This window comes from Piliocolobus tephrosceles, chromosome 5, assembly GCF_002776525.5.
Source record: "Piliocolobus tephrosceles isolate RC106 chromosome 5, ASM277652v3, whole genome shotgun sequence".
In the NCBI taxonomy this organism is placed as follows: domain Eukaryota; kingdom Metazoa; phylum Chordata; class Mammalia; order Primates; family Cercopithecidae; genus Piliocolobus; species Piliocolobus tephrosceles.
In genome coordinates, this window is record NC_045438.1 from 124,450,927 (window position 1) to 124,468,129 (window position 17,203).

Sequence of the window (17,203 nt, forward strand, 5' to 3'; positions counted from 1 at the left end):
TACAGGCTTGAGCCACCGCACCCGGCTTTTTTCTTTTTTTTTTTGAGACAGGCTCGCTCTGTCGCCCAGGTTGGAGTGCAGTGGCACAATCTCGGCTCACTGCAAGCTCCACCTCCCAGGTTCACACCATTCTCCTGCCTCAGCTTCCCGAGTAGCTGGGACTACAGGTACCCGCCACCACGTCCGGCTAATTTTTTGTATTTTTAGTAGAGACAGGGTTTCACCATGTTAGCCAGGATGGTCTCGATGTCCTGACCTCATGATCCACCCGCCTTGGCCTCCCAAAGTGCTGGGATTACAGGTGCGAGCCACCGTGCCTGGCCGTGACTTTTATTTTTAGTACTGTCTTCATCTGTTCAAATTTTCTACAATAAGCTTAAATTACTTTCATTGTAACAAAAATTATTAGAAAAGCATTTTCAAAACTTTTTATTGGAAAAGAAATATAAACAGGGAAAGTACATAAAGCATAAAGACAGTTTTACAACTAAATACAAAGCCAACATCCTGGTCAAGAAACAAAACGTTAGCCCAGCACAGTGACTCACACCTGCAATCCTAGCACTTTGAGAGGCCAAGAAGGGAAGATCGCTTGAGCCCAGGAGTTTGAGGTTAAAGTAAGCCAAGATAACACCACTCTACTCCAGCCCGGGTGGCAGAACGAGACCCCTGTCTCTATCCAAACAAAAGAAACAAAACATTGCCAGTCCTTCTCTTCCCCACTCCCCAGAAACCATCTGTGTGTGTCCCTTTCTGGGAAAAATAACCAATATCCTAATTGTGACTCTTACAATAATCATTTATTTGCTTTTCTTTAAGTTTTACCACCCATGTATGTATGTACATATCCCAAAAATACATAGTTTCACTTATTTTTGAACTTCATAATACCAAGCACTTACACAGAACTTGCTGTGTGCCGGGAAGTCTTCTAAGCTCTTTCCAGGTATTAACTCAACTAATCCTCACAGCAATCCTATAAACTATCATCAGCATTTTACAGATAAGAACAGTGAAGCCCAGGGAGGTGAAGTAATTTGCTCAGATTCACACAGATACTAAGTGACAGAACCGGGATTTGAACTCACACAGTCTAGCTCCAGAATCCATGCTCTTGCCAAGCATACCGTGCTACCTCTCAGACTGTTGGCTTCTTGGTCAGAATCTCCCCCAACAGTGACAGCTCTACACCAGACCCTTACTTACTGTAGGTAAGCAGACACTCTGGGGAGGCCTGGAGGCTCACTGACACTTGGGCCTGTTTCCACAGAAGATGAGGAACTGACACTTTTGCCAGAGGATGTTGTGTTGGCAAAACATCCCTTAGATTCCAGAAAATCACTGCAGTTAGCACCTGCAACACAGAGATATCACCATCTAATTACATTATTGAAAATACATTCTGCCCTATTTTGTTTCCTAGATTATAAATAAATTTGTAAAACAGCTAACATTTACTGAGCATTTACCTTGCACTGAGGATTATGTCAACACCTTATACATGTTATCCCATTTAATCCCTATAACAATCAACAGGCATAGGTATTCCTTATTATCCCCATTTTATGGTTGAGAAAACTGAGGCTGAGAAGGTTAAACTTGCCTATGGTCACATAAGAAGTAAACATCTAGGCCGGGCGCGGTGGCTCATGCCTGTAATCTCAGCACTTTGGGAGGCCAAAGTGGGTGGATCACTTGAGGTCAAGAGTTCGGGACCAACCTGGTCAAAATGGTGAAACCCGTCTCTACAAAAATACAAAAACCAGTTGGGCATGGTGGTACACTCTTGTAATCCCAGCTACTTGGGAAGCTGAGGTGGGAGGATTGCTTGAACCCAGGAAGCAGAGGTTGTAGTCAGCCAAGATCACATCACTGCATTCCAGCCTGGGCAACAGAGACTCTGTCTCAGAAAAAAGAAAACATCTAGGTTCATATTTGATTACAGCTCTGTGACACTAAAGCCTGAGATCCTAACCCCTGTACTAGACTGCTTGCCCCTACCCACAGTTCACATTCTGTGAACTAAGTGGAAGACCTAGGATCTGAAGTGAGCTGTATAGCACTGTACATTGTATTAAGCATCTCAATATAATTTTCCAAAGGATTTGTTCATAGAAAAACTGATGAATATAATGGTGATCACAACCCAAAGAATGCCCTCAGAAATTTCCCCTCACAGTTCTTATTCATCTCGGTAGCATCCATAACAGTGCCTGGCACAAAGCAGGTGCTCAATAAATGTTTGAGTGAATAAATGAAAAAGAATTATAACTCCCCAGCCACCCACAGTTACAAGTAAGGGAGTCCTGAAAACCAGCGAGTGTCAGACAGAGACGAGTACCCATTATCTTCACTCTGCCTATACTAATAATACTTCATGAAAGTCAATTTGTTCTGTTATCATTTCCTACAGTTATGTACCTCATCCAGCCACAAAAATAAAAAGTCTGATGAAAAGATTATGCATATTTCTTTATGCATCATTTCATAGAGCACTGAAGCTCAATAGATGGCAATGTAACCTCTAGTAATGAGAAAATTGTAAGAAATAAGAGTCAAACTTCTCTGATTCTTGAGGACATTTTTAGACTGACTACTATTCCACCTACATAGTATCATGCTTCACACATATAGAGTCATCTTTTGGTATTGACAGGGGATTGGTTCCAGGACCCCCGCAATACAAAAATGCAAAGATGCTCAAATACTTTATCTGAAACAGTGTAGTATTTGAATATAACATATGCACATCCTCCTGTATGTTGTACTATAAATCATCTCCAGATTACTTGTAATACCTAATACAATGCAAATGCTATGTAAATAGTTGTTATATATTTATTTGTATTATTTTTATTGTTATACTGATGTTTTCTTTTCTTTTCTTTTTTTTTTTTTTTTTTTTTTTTTAAGACTGAGTCTCACTCTGTCACCTCACCCAGGCTGGAGTGCAGTGGTACGATCTCAGCTCACTGCAACCTCCACCTCCAGATTCAAGTGATTCTCATGCCTCACCCTCACAAGTAGCTGGTATTACAGGCACCTGCCACCACGCCTGGCTAATTTTTGTATTTTTAGTAGAGACAAGGTTTCACCATATTGGCCAGGAGGGTCTCGAACTCCTGGCCTCAAGCAATCTGCCCGCCTCAGCCTCCCAAAGTGTTGAGATTACAGGTGTGAGCCATGACACCCAGCCTTGTTGTTTCCTTTTTGAATATTTACTATGGGCAGTTGGTTGAATCAGCTGATGCAGAACCTGTTGATATGACTGTATACTATAAACGATGCAAATTACCACCACCTAGCAGGAGGACTACTACTCAGTTTTTTATCCATTTCCTCTCAAATTTCATATCACAAGTGAATAATATCTTTCCCACTCTTATCAAGTCCCAATCTATCACCAAACCTTTCACTCCTAAGAGGACTTTGCCTGTGACTTTACAAAGCTTAAAGTTCAGCTGAGCTATTTCCTCCCTTCAAAATCCTCTCACTCTGGGACTTCTCAGGACATGGTACAAGGCCATCTGCATCAGAATTACCTAGCAAGCCTGTTTAAAATACAGATTCCCAAATTCCATCGAAGACCTATTGAATTAGAATCTCTCCAAGTGAGGCCTGGGAACCTGCATTTTGAATAAGCCCCTATCCTCAACCCTGCTCTTCATTTAGGCTCACATTTGGCAGTGATCTCCTTCTTTAAGTCTATTTCCATCACTATATTTTATCCCGTTCCACTTCCAGATTACCAACTGCACAGAACTTCCTGAATTTGCCTAGTCATGAGAATCCCCTTGGGCTACTTGTTCAATATGCAGACTCCAGGGCTCTAACCTATAGTCTGGGAGCCCGGATATTTAAGAAGCACCTCAGGTGATTCTTAGGGTCAGCCAAGTGTGGGAAGTGCTGCTCTGGAATATGCCCCAGAGCCTAGAGCAGCCCCCAGCACAGTGAGGGCCAACTGGTTGCTTAAGGTGTAACTGGGATGGAGCCAAGCCCAGGGGAGGTGGCAGGAAAGCAGCAGAGCTGTGAGGATGAGAGGACAGGTCCCCAGTAATCAAAGGAAGAACCACCCATATACAAAGCCACAAAAGAAGTATCAACAATACATAGACCACACTCTCTGACCACAATGCAATACAATTAGAAATCAATAATAAAAAGACAGCCAAAAAGTATCCATAAGCTTGGAAACTCAAAACCACACTTCTAAATAATTCACATACAAGAAGAAATTGTAATGGAAATCATGAGGTGCTTAATGATCAATGAACATTAAGTACTGTATATCAAAACTTGTGGGATTCAACTAAAGCAGTAATTAGAAATCTGAAACCTTAAATGCACATGCTGTATTTCACTGAATATAAGACACCATCAATTGTAATAGCATTGTTATTTTATGTATCACAAAGAACAAAGGCTGCCAGTTAAACTATGACACATGCTTTCATCACTTAGAAATTTTAGTTTATACTTATGGAGGCATTCTTTTAGATTTACTTATAGATTTTAACCACATATCACTCATGCACTATATAAAGAAGGAAATTATAAGCAAAATAGACTGGTTAAGGCATTCTTAAATCTTACGCACATTCAGAAGTCTGACTACTAAATCACTTTCAATTCAATCACTAATGTCCACATTTTCCACCTAATACTGACCTAAGATTTCAATTAAAATGTGAGTTGAGTGATTCAGCATTTCTTTCTTTTCTTTTCTTTTCTTTTTTTTTTTTTTGAGCCGAGTCGCCCAGTCTGGAGTGCAATGGAGCGATCTCAGCTCACTGCAATCTCCACCTCCAGGGTTCAAGCAATTCTCCTGCCTCAGCCTCCCGAGTAGCTGGGATTACAGGTGTATGCCACCACGTCCTGCTTGCCTATTTATTTATTTATTTATTTACTGGAGACAGAGTCTCACTGTGTCCCCCAGGCTGGAGTGCAGTAGTGCGATCTCAGCTCACTGCAACCTGTGCCTCCTGGGTTCAAGTGATTCTCCTGCCTCAGCCTCCTGAGTGACTGGAATTACAGGTGCCCACCATCATGCCTGGCTAATTTTTGTATTTTTAGTAGAGACGGAGTTTCACCATGTTGGCCAAGCTGGTCTCAAACTCCTGACCTCAGGTGATCCGCCCGTCTCAGCCTCCCAAAGTGCTGGGATTACAGGCACGGTGGCGCTGAGACCAATTTTTGTATTTTTAGTAGAGGTGGGATTTCACCATCTTGGCCAGGCTGGTCTCTTAGCCAGGCTGGTCTCGAACTCCTGACCTCATGATCTGCCTGCCTCGGCCTCCCAAAGTGCTGGTATTACAGGTATCAGACACCACGCAAAAGTGTTTCTCTATTGTCTCTGGAGTTTTCTTCCAAGCTGTGAACACACATTCTACATGTTTCAGTGCTCATACAGCAAAAATTATTACAACCACATCCTGCCTGCTGCTCGGCTCACAGACCTGGTAACATCCAGTCCCTACTTCAAAGATGCAAACTGTCTATCCAAGAATTGATGGATTATAGTGTTCAAAATAAAAAAATTCCAAAATGAATGGGATAAATCATCAATTTAAGAAATAAGAAAAAAAAAAAAAAGAGTAACCCTTCCCCCCCAAAAAAATTTTAAGGAATAAAATCATAAAAGATTGAAATAAAGATTATCAGAACTTTGGCTTCATGCAAAAGCTAATAATGTGATAAACAAGGTTTAAGAAAAAATTTTAAATACAAATAATATTAGGGCCTGGCCTGTAATCCCAGCATTTTGGGAGGCCGAGGCGGGAGGATCACCTGAGGTCAGGAGTTTGAGACTGCCTGGCCAACATGGTGAAACCCCGCCTCTACCAAAAATACAAAACTTAGCCGGGCATGGTGGTGCATGCCTGTAATCCCCGTTACTCAGGAGGCTGAGGTAGGAGAATCGCTTGATCCCAGGAAGCGGGGGTTGCAGTGAGCTGAGATCACGCCACACTGCACTACAGCCTGGGCAATAGAGTGAGACTCCATCCCCCAAAAAACAATAATAATAATAATAGAAATGAAAAGAAGGCCATAATTATAAATAAAATGAGATAAATTTACAGATAAAGAAATTAAGCTCCAGAAATGTCAAATAACTTGTTCAGGGTTACATAGCTATGGAGTATAATTTATAGAATGTAGTTTAACATTCAAATAATCGAGATAGTACTGACAAAAACCCTGACAGACAAATCAATAGAACAAAATAGTAAACAAAAATAGAATAAAATTTTATATGAAAACAAGTGGCATTTTATCTTGGTGAAGAAAGGATGGGTTATTCAAAAAATATTGCTGGAACAACTAACCATTTGGAATAAAAATAAAACTAAACCTTTCTTATCCCAAACTGGAATAATCCAGATGACTTACAGATTTGAATGTAAAAATTGAAATTAAAGATGTACCTGAAAAAAACAAGTGAAAGTTTATATAATCTTAGAGCAAAGAAGTTATTGCCAAGAAAGGTATCAAATATAGGCAAAATAAAGGAAAAGAGGCATAGATTTGAATATGCCTCTTTAAATATAAACTTAAAACTTTCATAGCAAACTATAAACTGGGGGAAAATCTGTAACATACATAATAGAAAGAAAAAAGAGCTAGTAGTCATGACAAATTATGAGCTTTTTTTTGTACTTTAAGTTCTGAGGTACGTGTGTAAAATGTGCAGGTTTGTTACATAGGTATACACGTCATGGTAGTTTGCTGCACGCATCGACCCGTCGTCTACATTAGGTATTTCTCCTAATGCTATCCCTCCCCTAGTCCCCCACCCTCTGACAGGCCCTAGTGTGTGATATTCCCCTCCCTGTGTTCATGTGTTCTCATTGTTCAACTCCACTTATGAGTGAGAACATGCGGTGTTTGGTTTTCCGTTCTTGTGTTAGTTTGCTGACAATGATGGTTTCCAGCTTCATCTATGTCCCTACAAAGGACAGGAACTCATCCTTTTTTATGGCTGCATAGTATTCCATGGTATATATGTGCCATGTTTTCTTTATCCAGTCTATCATTGATGGACATTTGAGTTGGTTCCAAGTCTTTGCTATTGTGAACAGTGCCGCAGTAAACATACATGTGCATGTGTCTTTATAGTAGAATGATTTATAATTCTTTGGGTATATCCCCAGTAATGGGATTGCTGGGTCAAATGGTATTTCTAGTTCTAGATCATTGAGGAATCACCACACTGTCTTCCGCAATGGTTGAACTAATTTACACTCCTTGAGCTTTTATAAATTTATAAGATGAAAATAAACACCCAAAAAGAAAAAAAAAAGGGCAAAAGACATGATCGGGTAGCTTATTTTTAAAAACGGGCTGGACAAGGTAGCTTATGCCTGTAATCCCGGCACTTTGTGAGGCTGCAGCAGGTAGACTGCTTGAGGCTAGGAGTTCAAGACCAGTCTAGGCAACATATGGAGACCTGGTCTCTACAAAAAACTAAAAAGTTAGCTGGGCGTGGTGTTGCACACCTGTGGTCCCAGCTACTTGGGAGGCTGAGATGAGGACTGCTTGAGCTGGAGAGGTTGAGTCTGCAGTGAGCCCTGATCGTACCACTGCACGCCAGCCTAGGTGACAGAGTGAGACCCCATCTCAAAATGAGATAAAATAACACATACAAACAGCCAATATATATTTGGGGAAAATTTCATCCATCCTAATAATTGGGTTTAGGGGAGTGGGTGGTGGTTGATTTTATGGGGCTTTCTTTTTTTTTTTTTTTTTTTTTTGAGACAGGGTCTTGCTCTGTCACCCAGGCTGGAGTGACCTCAGTTCGCTGCAACCTCTGTCCCTAGGATTCAAGTAATGCTCCCACCCCAGCCTCCCAAGTAGCTGGGACCATAGGCACGCACCAGCATGACCAGCTATTTTATTTTATTTTATTTTTTTGTATTTTTTGTAGAGATGGGGTCTCACCATGTTGCCCAGGCTGGTCTCAAACTCCTGAGCTCAAATGATCCACCCACCTCAAAGTGCTGGGATTATAGGCACGAGCCACTGTACCTGGCCCCGTCCAGATAATTGAAGAACTGAACTTAAAACGAGATACCATTATTTGTTATCAGTTTGCAAACACCCAGGGTTGGCATAGCTTGGAGGAATGGAATTCCTATGAAGAGCAATTTGGCCATATGCGACTTCCGAAGCCTATGAGAAGTGCATATCATCTGACTCAATAGTTCTACTTCTAGAAATGTATCTATGAAAAAGGCATGAAATGCATGTCTGGAGATGTAGAATGGATTCACCTATGTGGAGAAGAAATGAAATCAAGGCCAAAGATGTCCTCTATGTCAATACTTGCATGTGAGTTCTGAGGTATTTATGGTAAGATTTACTTATGGTAATTTTTGCCCATAGGTTTTAACAGTGGCTGCCTTCCATAACATGTAAACATTTTAATTGTATATTGCCACTATAGGACTTGAGAATTTACCCAAGCAAGAATTGGTTGGCCCTATGGATGGTATCAGAGAGGGCCCTTTCCCAAGTTTTTTGTTTGTTTGTGTTAGGAGCAAAATTTAAATGTACTGCATGTCCCTGAGCAGCGAGCAGTGAAATTACACCTAAAACTTTAGCACACTTCCTTGCTTGCTTGAAAAGTTTTGTGGCAGCAGCACTCTAGAAAGTGGCCTGTGGCCACTATAATGGGGAACGCTTGTCTGATGGACAAGGACGGGAAGAGCAATCTCTTGCTAAACTGGCCAACAGCACACTCGCTAGATCAAGCTGACTACAGGATCTTCCTAAGAGTAACTCAACCTCAAACTTGAGCTAGAGACACTTACACATGTCCTCAAGATGCCTCCCCGCCCTTCCCCTGGTAAAAGAAGATTAGCTGGAAGAGAAGCCGGAATTGCAAGCCTGAATACTTATTAATACTGATGCTAATACTGATATTGATGCTCCCACTGCATAGAGTACCATCCAGCTACTCCAAGCAAGTCAATTACTTCTCCACGTCCAGCTCCCAATGACTGCCCTCTCCCTCATCTAGCTCAGAAGGCTGTGGGGAGAAACAAACACCCTAAGGAGATACACCCTGCTTGAAAGGTTCACTATTTATCATGAAAATTGTTATTCAAGTGCAATAAATGTCAAGTAAGCCAGAAGCCAGAAAATTCTGACAAGTTTCTAAAACACTACAAAATAAGAAGAAATGATGTAATTAAAGGCCAAGAGAGGTTCTTGTAACCAGAAAGGAATTCAAGGGAAAAAAGAGAATTTGGAAGAAAGTCTGTTTCTTTATTGCCATCTGTGGAATTCAGGATAATTATTTCCATTTTTTTTAAGCAGGAATAACACCTTACATAACCAAAGCACTTTCATATGTTTGTCATCTCAGCTGATTGTCACAATAGCGCTGTCTGGCAGGGAGAAAAATAATACATCAAGCCACGTTTGTTTAACATGGATATTCATTGAACCAAACACTATTTCCCACCCCTGCTTATCTGCTTCATAATGGGCCTAAGGATCAAGGACAGAAATTTTTAACCCATTTTTTTATTATATCCCCTCCCCCATACGCAGTAATGAAAGCAATCGGTTCTCTGATGGAAAAATGCACACACACACACACACACGTATCTTCAATTGGTTTGTGGAGCCCCTTCCTTCCTGAAATCCATAGATTCCATGTTAAGCTAAACTCAGATGTGTTTTCCTGAATAGACTCTCCTACACAGCAGGAAAGAACACCATGGGGCTTTCATTAATGTGGTCTGGGACCTGGTGCCCTTCTGGTACTCCTAACTCTAAAACATGGATCCTCCCTAGGACATCCTTAAAACAGCAGCTTCTTCCTTTACCCCAAACCAAACTGGAAACTGCAGGAAGGTCTGAAGCTTAAAGTTAGTATCCCAGAACCCTTTTCTCCTTGCTGTTCCAGACACACTTGGACAATTAATAGTTCTAACTCCTCCAGCTCCTCCTTCTCTGCGGTCCCAGCTTATATTAATAGCTGGGTGAATGAGTTGTACCTCCCTCCTTTCTCCCCACCGTGAAGGAGAATGAGATCACAGAACCAGAATACAGAAGACCAGGGAGAAAGCTAAGATCTGATCCAGCAAAGTCTGGACATTTCACAACCCCTTTTTGCAGCACTCAGGCCACTCACTCAAAACAGGTAAATGACAACTTGAGCGCAGGCGCACTCTGAGCTTTTCTGGGCCACTGTGGCTGTTCAGGCGCCATGACACTGTTCTCTAAAGGCAAACATGCCCCTGAATTCCTCCTTGGCCTTAACCAATTATGGAGCTACCAGCCATTATTTAATTTTTAAAGTGTTCATAATTCCCACCTAAACTGTCCCATCCAATAAACAGTGACACAAACCTACTAAAAGCTGAGCAAAGATGAAAGGACACAGGCTCGGGAGTATGGCAGACTCACGTCAAATCTCAGGCTCATGTCAAATCCTAGACTCACCATTTATTAACCCAAGCACTGGGAAGGTCAAATCTCTGGCTCCCTTAACTCATAAGTAATATACTTCTCCACTGTTGTGAGATCCAGTGAGGTAATTTATGAGACTCTCTGCTTCGGTGGTGCTCTCTGCCTAATCAAATCTTGGATTAGCACAGACATAAGCTACTATTCAAGCAGCTCTTTTACATGCCCCCAAACTAGCTTCCTTCTAAATTTCAAATGGTGCCCTCCACCTGCCCCCACCCCCGGGTGTAGTATACTTGGATGTGGCCACCAACTCCACACCCAGTGAGTGCTCTGGATTTCTCAGAACTCAACTGTAGGTCCTCTCCACCTCGGTCATGCCAGAGTCCCTTCCTTCTGGAACCTTCTCCAGCTCTCTGCCACGGGTCGCGCTTGAGATGGAGGGGAGACGGCAGCCCCGTGGACCGTTTCCAGTGATCATGGATGGACTCATCTGTGCACATGTTGATTTTAAATATTAGAAGCAACCCAGAGACAAAGTAAATAACCTCCTAAGAAAGGTATCAGTCAAAATAAACAAATTCCACAAGCCACCGAAAGTCAGGCCGGCAGGACTGGCCTCTAAACCCGAGCCTCCCTCCCTCCACCCGCGCGATGCGTGGTTTAGAAGCCCTCGGAGCTCCAGCAAATCCGCCCCCATCCCGAGCCAGGCTCGCTGCACCCCCCATCCAGCGCCTTCTTTTCTACCTCAGAGTCTTCCCACCCCCTTCCCCAGGGGAGGCCCGGGTCTGTGCTCAGAGGCCTCCACGGACCAACGAACCAACTGGCAGCCGAACTGCCTGCCGAACGCACGCCGAGGCCGAGGAACCGAGAGCCGAGGGCAAAAGGGACGCTGCGGCCGCCTGCTTCTCCCACGGAGGCGCATTCCGGGGTTGCCGGGACACCGGCTCCAGCAATGTGGCGCGCAGCGTCCTCCCTGGCTCGGCTGCCGGCCCCACTGTCTGTCACCCCCGGACTCTCTTGCCATTGATATGGGATAGAGGCTCCTGAGAGATGAGGAGCTAGGGGCTCCAGCCATGGCCCGGCGTCACAGGCAAAGACCGCTGCAAAAGCCACTTTGTGGTTTTGGATTTTTTTCTTTTTTCTTTTTTAAGAGTTGTGGTTCTTTTCCAGGCAATTTTCATTATTAGAACTGTAGGCTCTGGTAGCAGTGAAAGATGCGCCCTCCACAAAGTTTGCAGATGTCTGGTTATAATTGGCATTGATTAGATAGGATCCACCTACCACTTACAGAGCGTCTTTTCTGGGCCAGGCGCCCTGGTGGATGTTATCTTCCTTAAGCAGCCAGCTGCATTTTTCAAAATAGAAAACCAAATTTTAGCAAAGGCTTGCTCAAGGTCACCCAGAAAACAGATTCATTTCTAAGTTTCCTCATTCCAAATCCACCACTCTTTCCATCATATTGACTTAAATTTATCTTCCTCATCCTTTCCAGTATCTAATAAATCTTGCATAGAAAGCTTTTCTCCAAGTCTAGTTTAAGTCCCTAAATTCGTGTTTAGACCAAATTTTCCCTTTTTTATTACTGATTATAAGAGAAATAAATGGTCATTATAGAAATATTGGAAAATATGGAAAAGTATTGTTAATATCCATGATCTCACAACATAGAAGTTAAATACGTTTTTCTGGATAGCTGTTGCTGTATAACAAATCACCGCCAAACTCTGTTGTTTTAAACAACAACATTCATTTTTAATTTCTGATTCTGGTGGTTGGCTAGGCTAAGCTAGGCTGCTCAGGCTTGGGGTCTCTCACAGGGTCTCAGTCAGAGGTCACAGAGGAGCTTCCTCACTCATGTGTCTGGTGATTGATGCTGGTTGTCAGCTGAGGTCAGCAGGGTTAGCGCCAGTTCACCCATGTGTGGCCTTTCCATGTGCTTTCTAACACCAGTGTCTGAGTTTCCAATGTGAGCATCCCAGGAGGACCAGGCAGAAGTTATATTGCCTCCACAGTCACAAATGCATGGAGAGGGAACTTAGATCACAGCGCTCCATCATAGTCATACTGTATGAAGAGCATAGGGGACAGGGGAGCTTGTGGCCCTCCTAGAAAACACAATCTCCCCTACTGATATTTAGGAGTTGTTTCCTCCTTGCCCTTTTTCTATGCACATGTATGTCATATACCGCTAGTGATTTACACCCCTGCTGATATTTAGGGGCTGCTTCTTCTCTGCCCTTTTTCTGTGCACAAATATGTTAACATTATAAATATATATATATCTATCTATCTATATATATATATATATATATATCTTGTATTGGGCTTTTAAAATTTAAGATTACAGTTGATGGTCAGGGGCTGTGGCTCACGCCTATAATCCCATAATCCCAGCACTTTGGGAGGCCGAGGTGGGTGGATCACTTGACATCAGGAGTTCAAGACCAGCCTGGCCATCATGATGAAACATGTCTCTACTAAAAACATACACACACACACACACACACACACACACACACAAAATTAGCCAGGTGTGGTGGCAGGCACCTGTAATTCCAGCTACTTGGAGTGCTGAAGAAGAACTGCTTGAACCCAGGAGGCAGAGGTGGCAGTGAGCTGAGACCATACCACTCCACATTCCATCCTGGGCAAGAGAGTGAGACTCCATTTCAAAAAAAAAAAAAAAGTTAGCCCTCCATATCTGAGGGTTTTGGATCCACAGATATGACCAACTACAGATTGGAAATATTCAAAAAATATCTAAAAATTTAAAATAATACAGATAAAAACAACAAAGAATAGCAACAATTTACAACGCATTTACATTGTTTTCGGTATTATAAATAATCTAGGGATGATTTGAAGTACTGTACAGGAAGATGTGCATGGGTTATATGCAAATACTATGTCATTTTGCAAAAGGGACTTGAACATCCTTGATATGCTCAAGATTTTGGTCTGGGAGGGGAGTCCTAGAACCAATCCCCCAGGGATACAGAGGGATGGCTGCATATCCTGAGCATTTCCCCTTATCAAAGTTTAAAAAACATGTTATCTCTTTATCCCATGGTAGAAGAGGTAATAGTTTTGTAATAGAAATGTTAGCTGGGCAACAGCATAGTTAGGTGAGTATTAATGGCTTGACTCAAGATGCTGCCTCACCAGGAAGGCAGAGATTTTTGTCTGTTTTATCCACTGCTACTAGCACAGTGCCTGGCACATATAGATGCTCAATAACCATTTGTTTAATGAATGAATAAATGAGTGAGTGGGTGGGTGGATGGATGGATGATTATAATGGTCTGAGCTGAGCCTCTGCCTCTCTTGCTTGCATCCTCCAGGTTTCTAACCTGAACCACCAGGTTCCAAGATATCAAGATCTATCTGTTGGTCAGGTGATTTTGCTAGGCAGGCAAGTGAGTCACAGAAGGGAAACTTTCTCATCCTTGGTGAGTCCTGTGAACTGTGACTCATAAACCTTCCCTTACTCTGCAGCTTAAAACCTCCCAGGCCACCTTGCCCTCACTCCTTGAGCAAGTTTTAGATGCCTGCTGCACCAGGCCTGCCCTGGCAGCTGTACCCAAGGTTTGGCAAGGCACTGGAGTCAGCTAAGGGGTTCTCAGGGCCTCGGAGCTGCCTCTGATCAGCTTGGCCCCCCCACACAGCCGGTATGTCCCCAGGATTTGCACCTGAAGCTTCCTGTGCACAGCAGTCCCACAACCAGAGTTCAGCAGCAGAGGTGAGGGGAGGATGCTGGGTGTTCCCAGAAGGCTGAGGATCCTGAAGGTCCCAGAAAATCCTGCCCGTATAGCTGGGAGGGTGAGCACAGTTGGGCAAGAAGAAGGCTTCCTCAGTGTTCCCTTGCCGGCCCCTGGCTGAGCACCCCAAACCAAGCCCAGTCTGGAGGTTACCGCGGAACCTGCGCAGGAACATGGAGGCCTGATGTGGGAAGGGGCAGTGGTCCCAGGTCCTTAAGGTCAACTCAACCATTTCTCCAGCTTTAGGGCCCTCCTTTCAGCTCTACAGTCCAGGATCCTAATGTTCCACAAGCCTGGTCCTCATGGGTCTGAATGAGCTCAGGAAACCTGGGACTCCAGGCCACTACAAACACACACAGGGCTTACATGTGGAGTATTTCACTGAACTATGTAAAATTTCTGGTTATGTAGGTGAAACATAGTTGCATATCAGCAAATTTATGTTATTCGACTTAATCATGAAAGACAAATACTTCTAGCAGGTTTCATGGTGAGGCCAGAGGAAGGTGGGCTGAACCTTAACCTCTCCTCTTCCCCTTTGCTCCTTCTCCTTGAAGGACCCCACTTCGCTTTCAGTAACTGGGAGCTTGGCTCTGGGAAGGAATGGTAGACAGTGAGGCGGGGGTGGAAGCAGGGGGCCGGGCACTGGATAGGAATGGTTGGTTCTGGTTCTCCCCTGGCTCCCGCCACCCCAGACCCCTGAGAGCAGCTGGGACAGCCATAAGAATTAAGAGCCCAGAGATTAGAGGAAACCAGACAGTGGAGGGAGAAAGATAAACTCAAATAAACTCTACCCCGTTCCTCTTGAGTCTTGGCAGGACAAAAAGTGCCTGCTGGAGAAAGAAACTTGAGCCTAGAAGGATGGTATTATTTAATGGCCTAGGGTCAGACATTGGTAAAAATCCTCTGAGTTTGGTAAGCCTCAAGAGCTGCAAGCTAAACTGGGCGAGGAGGGCATCTTAAACACCACTTCTCCTCGAAAGAGCACTGCAGACGGTCCCTATAGGGGAGCCTGTCTTCCCCAATGTCAAGGAAAGGTCATCCAGCAGAAGCCCTCATGTAATGCGCTTGTCCCATAAGTATGCACCAGAGGGCAGTATAAACCCAGGTATGGAAAATGGGATGCGCGGATAGATTCTCTACTGTTGACTTCAAGTAAGGGGCATCACAGAGACTTGTATAAAGACAGCGCTGAGGAAATAGGTGTTGAGTGGATTACTGACGCACGGCCACCTTCAGAAACCTTCAATGGTAGGTAGAGGAAGCCTGGCAAAGATGGAGGAGAGAGAGAATTTGCTACCTCATAATTGACTAACATGGCCAGCTCCCAAATAGCCAGAGGGCCTCCCCATCAGTTCAGGCCAGGAAACAATGACCAAACCCCTTTATGTTCCAGGCACTGTGCTAGGTACAGGAACTTAAAGGTGAATAAAACACAGTCCCTTCCCTGACTGAGTTCCCCTGATAGCTATGCCCATCTCTTTACATTTATTATCTCATTTAATCCCAACCACAGTAAAGTGCTAGTAAATCATCCTCTGTTTACAAATGAAGAAAGACAGACTCAGAAGGCAGAAGTAACTTGTCCCACCAGTAACTGGCAAAGCTGGAGTTTCAATCCAGTCTCTTTATATTCAGAGCCTAAGCTCTCACCACTGTGCCAGAGCCTTCGTATATGTGCCCTCAGCAATGAGCAGTTCTGTTTGTCATCTCAGTACTGGCCAGGCTGTCAGGGCTACATCCTAGGCTGCCAGACTGTGTGGGAGAGGCCCGAGAGGATGCTTGTCCCCAGAAACACAAAAGTCCCTTTGGACTTGGATTTCTGAGTAACATAAATCAATGACTAAGATTTTTAAATGTATGTAACCTATGTAATATATAAAACAGACATGCAGAGTAAGGATACTAGCTTCTGTGAATGGAATGCCTATTCTCTACAGAACAGGAAAGGAAAAGGCTGAATTAGGTGAGGTTGAAGTGAAATTCCTTCAATATCAGGTTTAACCCAATATGGACTAAGAAGTCACTGCAGATCTCTCATCAGAGGGATGGTGAGGCAACAGTGGCATATGCTGCCCATCCTTGTATCTCTCCCAGGTCCACTCCCACTGTCCCCACCTTGTTCTGTGCCTGGGAGGTTGGCCTATGTGGACTTCACCCCCCAAATCCCACGGCAGCACTGGAGGAAGGCAGGGAGGAAAGTGAAGTCAGGGTATTTACCCCTCAGTCCCCAGCTTCTGTCCTGTTGGCCTCAGTTGTCTATGTCCCTCCACTTAGGGCCATGGCCCCTGTCAGGGGTGGGCTCCACAGAGCTCTCTTTGGGGACTACTCACTGCTTCCTTCCCTGGACCTTGCAGGCCTAGGAATAGCAGTGACTCCCAGCTGTTACAGCCCTGAGGCATTGCCCCATTCCCTACTGCTTTTCCTAAACTCACCTGCACCTCTGTGAATAGTGCCTTTATTATACCCTGCAGTTACCCATCTGGAGGGTGCCATTTCTTTCTTAGTAGAACCCTAGAGCTCTAGGGAGACTAGTCTGATGAGGTGGGAAGGCTGCTGTCTGAGGAAGAGGGCCAGCCAGAAGGAACTTAATGGATATGAGAAGCCAACCAAACAGAGGAGACAAAGACAACCCCAAGACTTATGGCCTGAGGACACCAAGTCTTGGAAAAATAGATCTAATTTTACACGAGTCTCCGTGTGAGCTGGAGAGGAAAGAGGGGTAGCAAAATAAATGGTTAAGTTGGTTTCGGCCAGGCTGAGAGTGAGAGATGTTGGCATGCTAACAGGAAGTTGAATGAACTTTTTCTGGTGCCTGGAATGTGTACCTGGGGCTCCAAGTTGTAGACAAAGAGGCATTAAATAATCCATATTCTAAAGAGAACATTCACCCATGGAAGGCCAGATTATTCCTGGAGCCTATTAAGAGGCTGCCAAATCGCTGAACATTGCTAAATATTTGTTACTTCTGCAGAAAAAATAAGCAAATAAATGTTACTGTGGTCTTCAACCCAGCCAATACT

At 43.8% G+C, this 17,203-nt stretch overlaps 1 protein-coding gene across 2 annotated transcripts in view; it reads right to left on the bottom strand.

Moving 5' to 3' along the window:
- The window catches only part of SPATS1 (spermatogenesis associated serine rich 1), a 43,090-nt gene that overhangs the window by 22,906 nt on the left and 2,981 nt on the right, over positions 1–17,203 (bottom strand). Inside the window, exons 1-3 of one of the 2 annotated variants that reach the window (XM_026455490.1) lie at positions 10,774–10,912; positions 10,456–10,581; positions 1,207–1,322 (exon numbers count right to left, since the gene is read on the bottom strand). In XM_026455490.1, the coding sequence (XP_026311275.1) occupies positions 1,207–1,322; positions 10,456–10,458 (119 nt within the window). In that variant the 5' untranslated portion in view covers positions 10,459–10,581; positions 10,774–10,912. Of the gene's footprint in view, positions 1–1,206; positions 1,355–10,455; positions 10,582–10,773; positions 10,913–17,203 lie in introns of those variants that run through there. The other variant, XM_026455489.1, reaches the window with a different exon arrangement.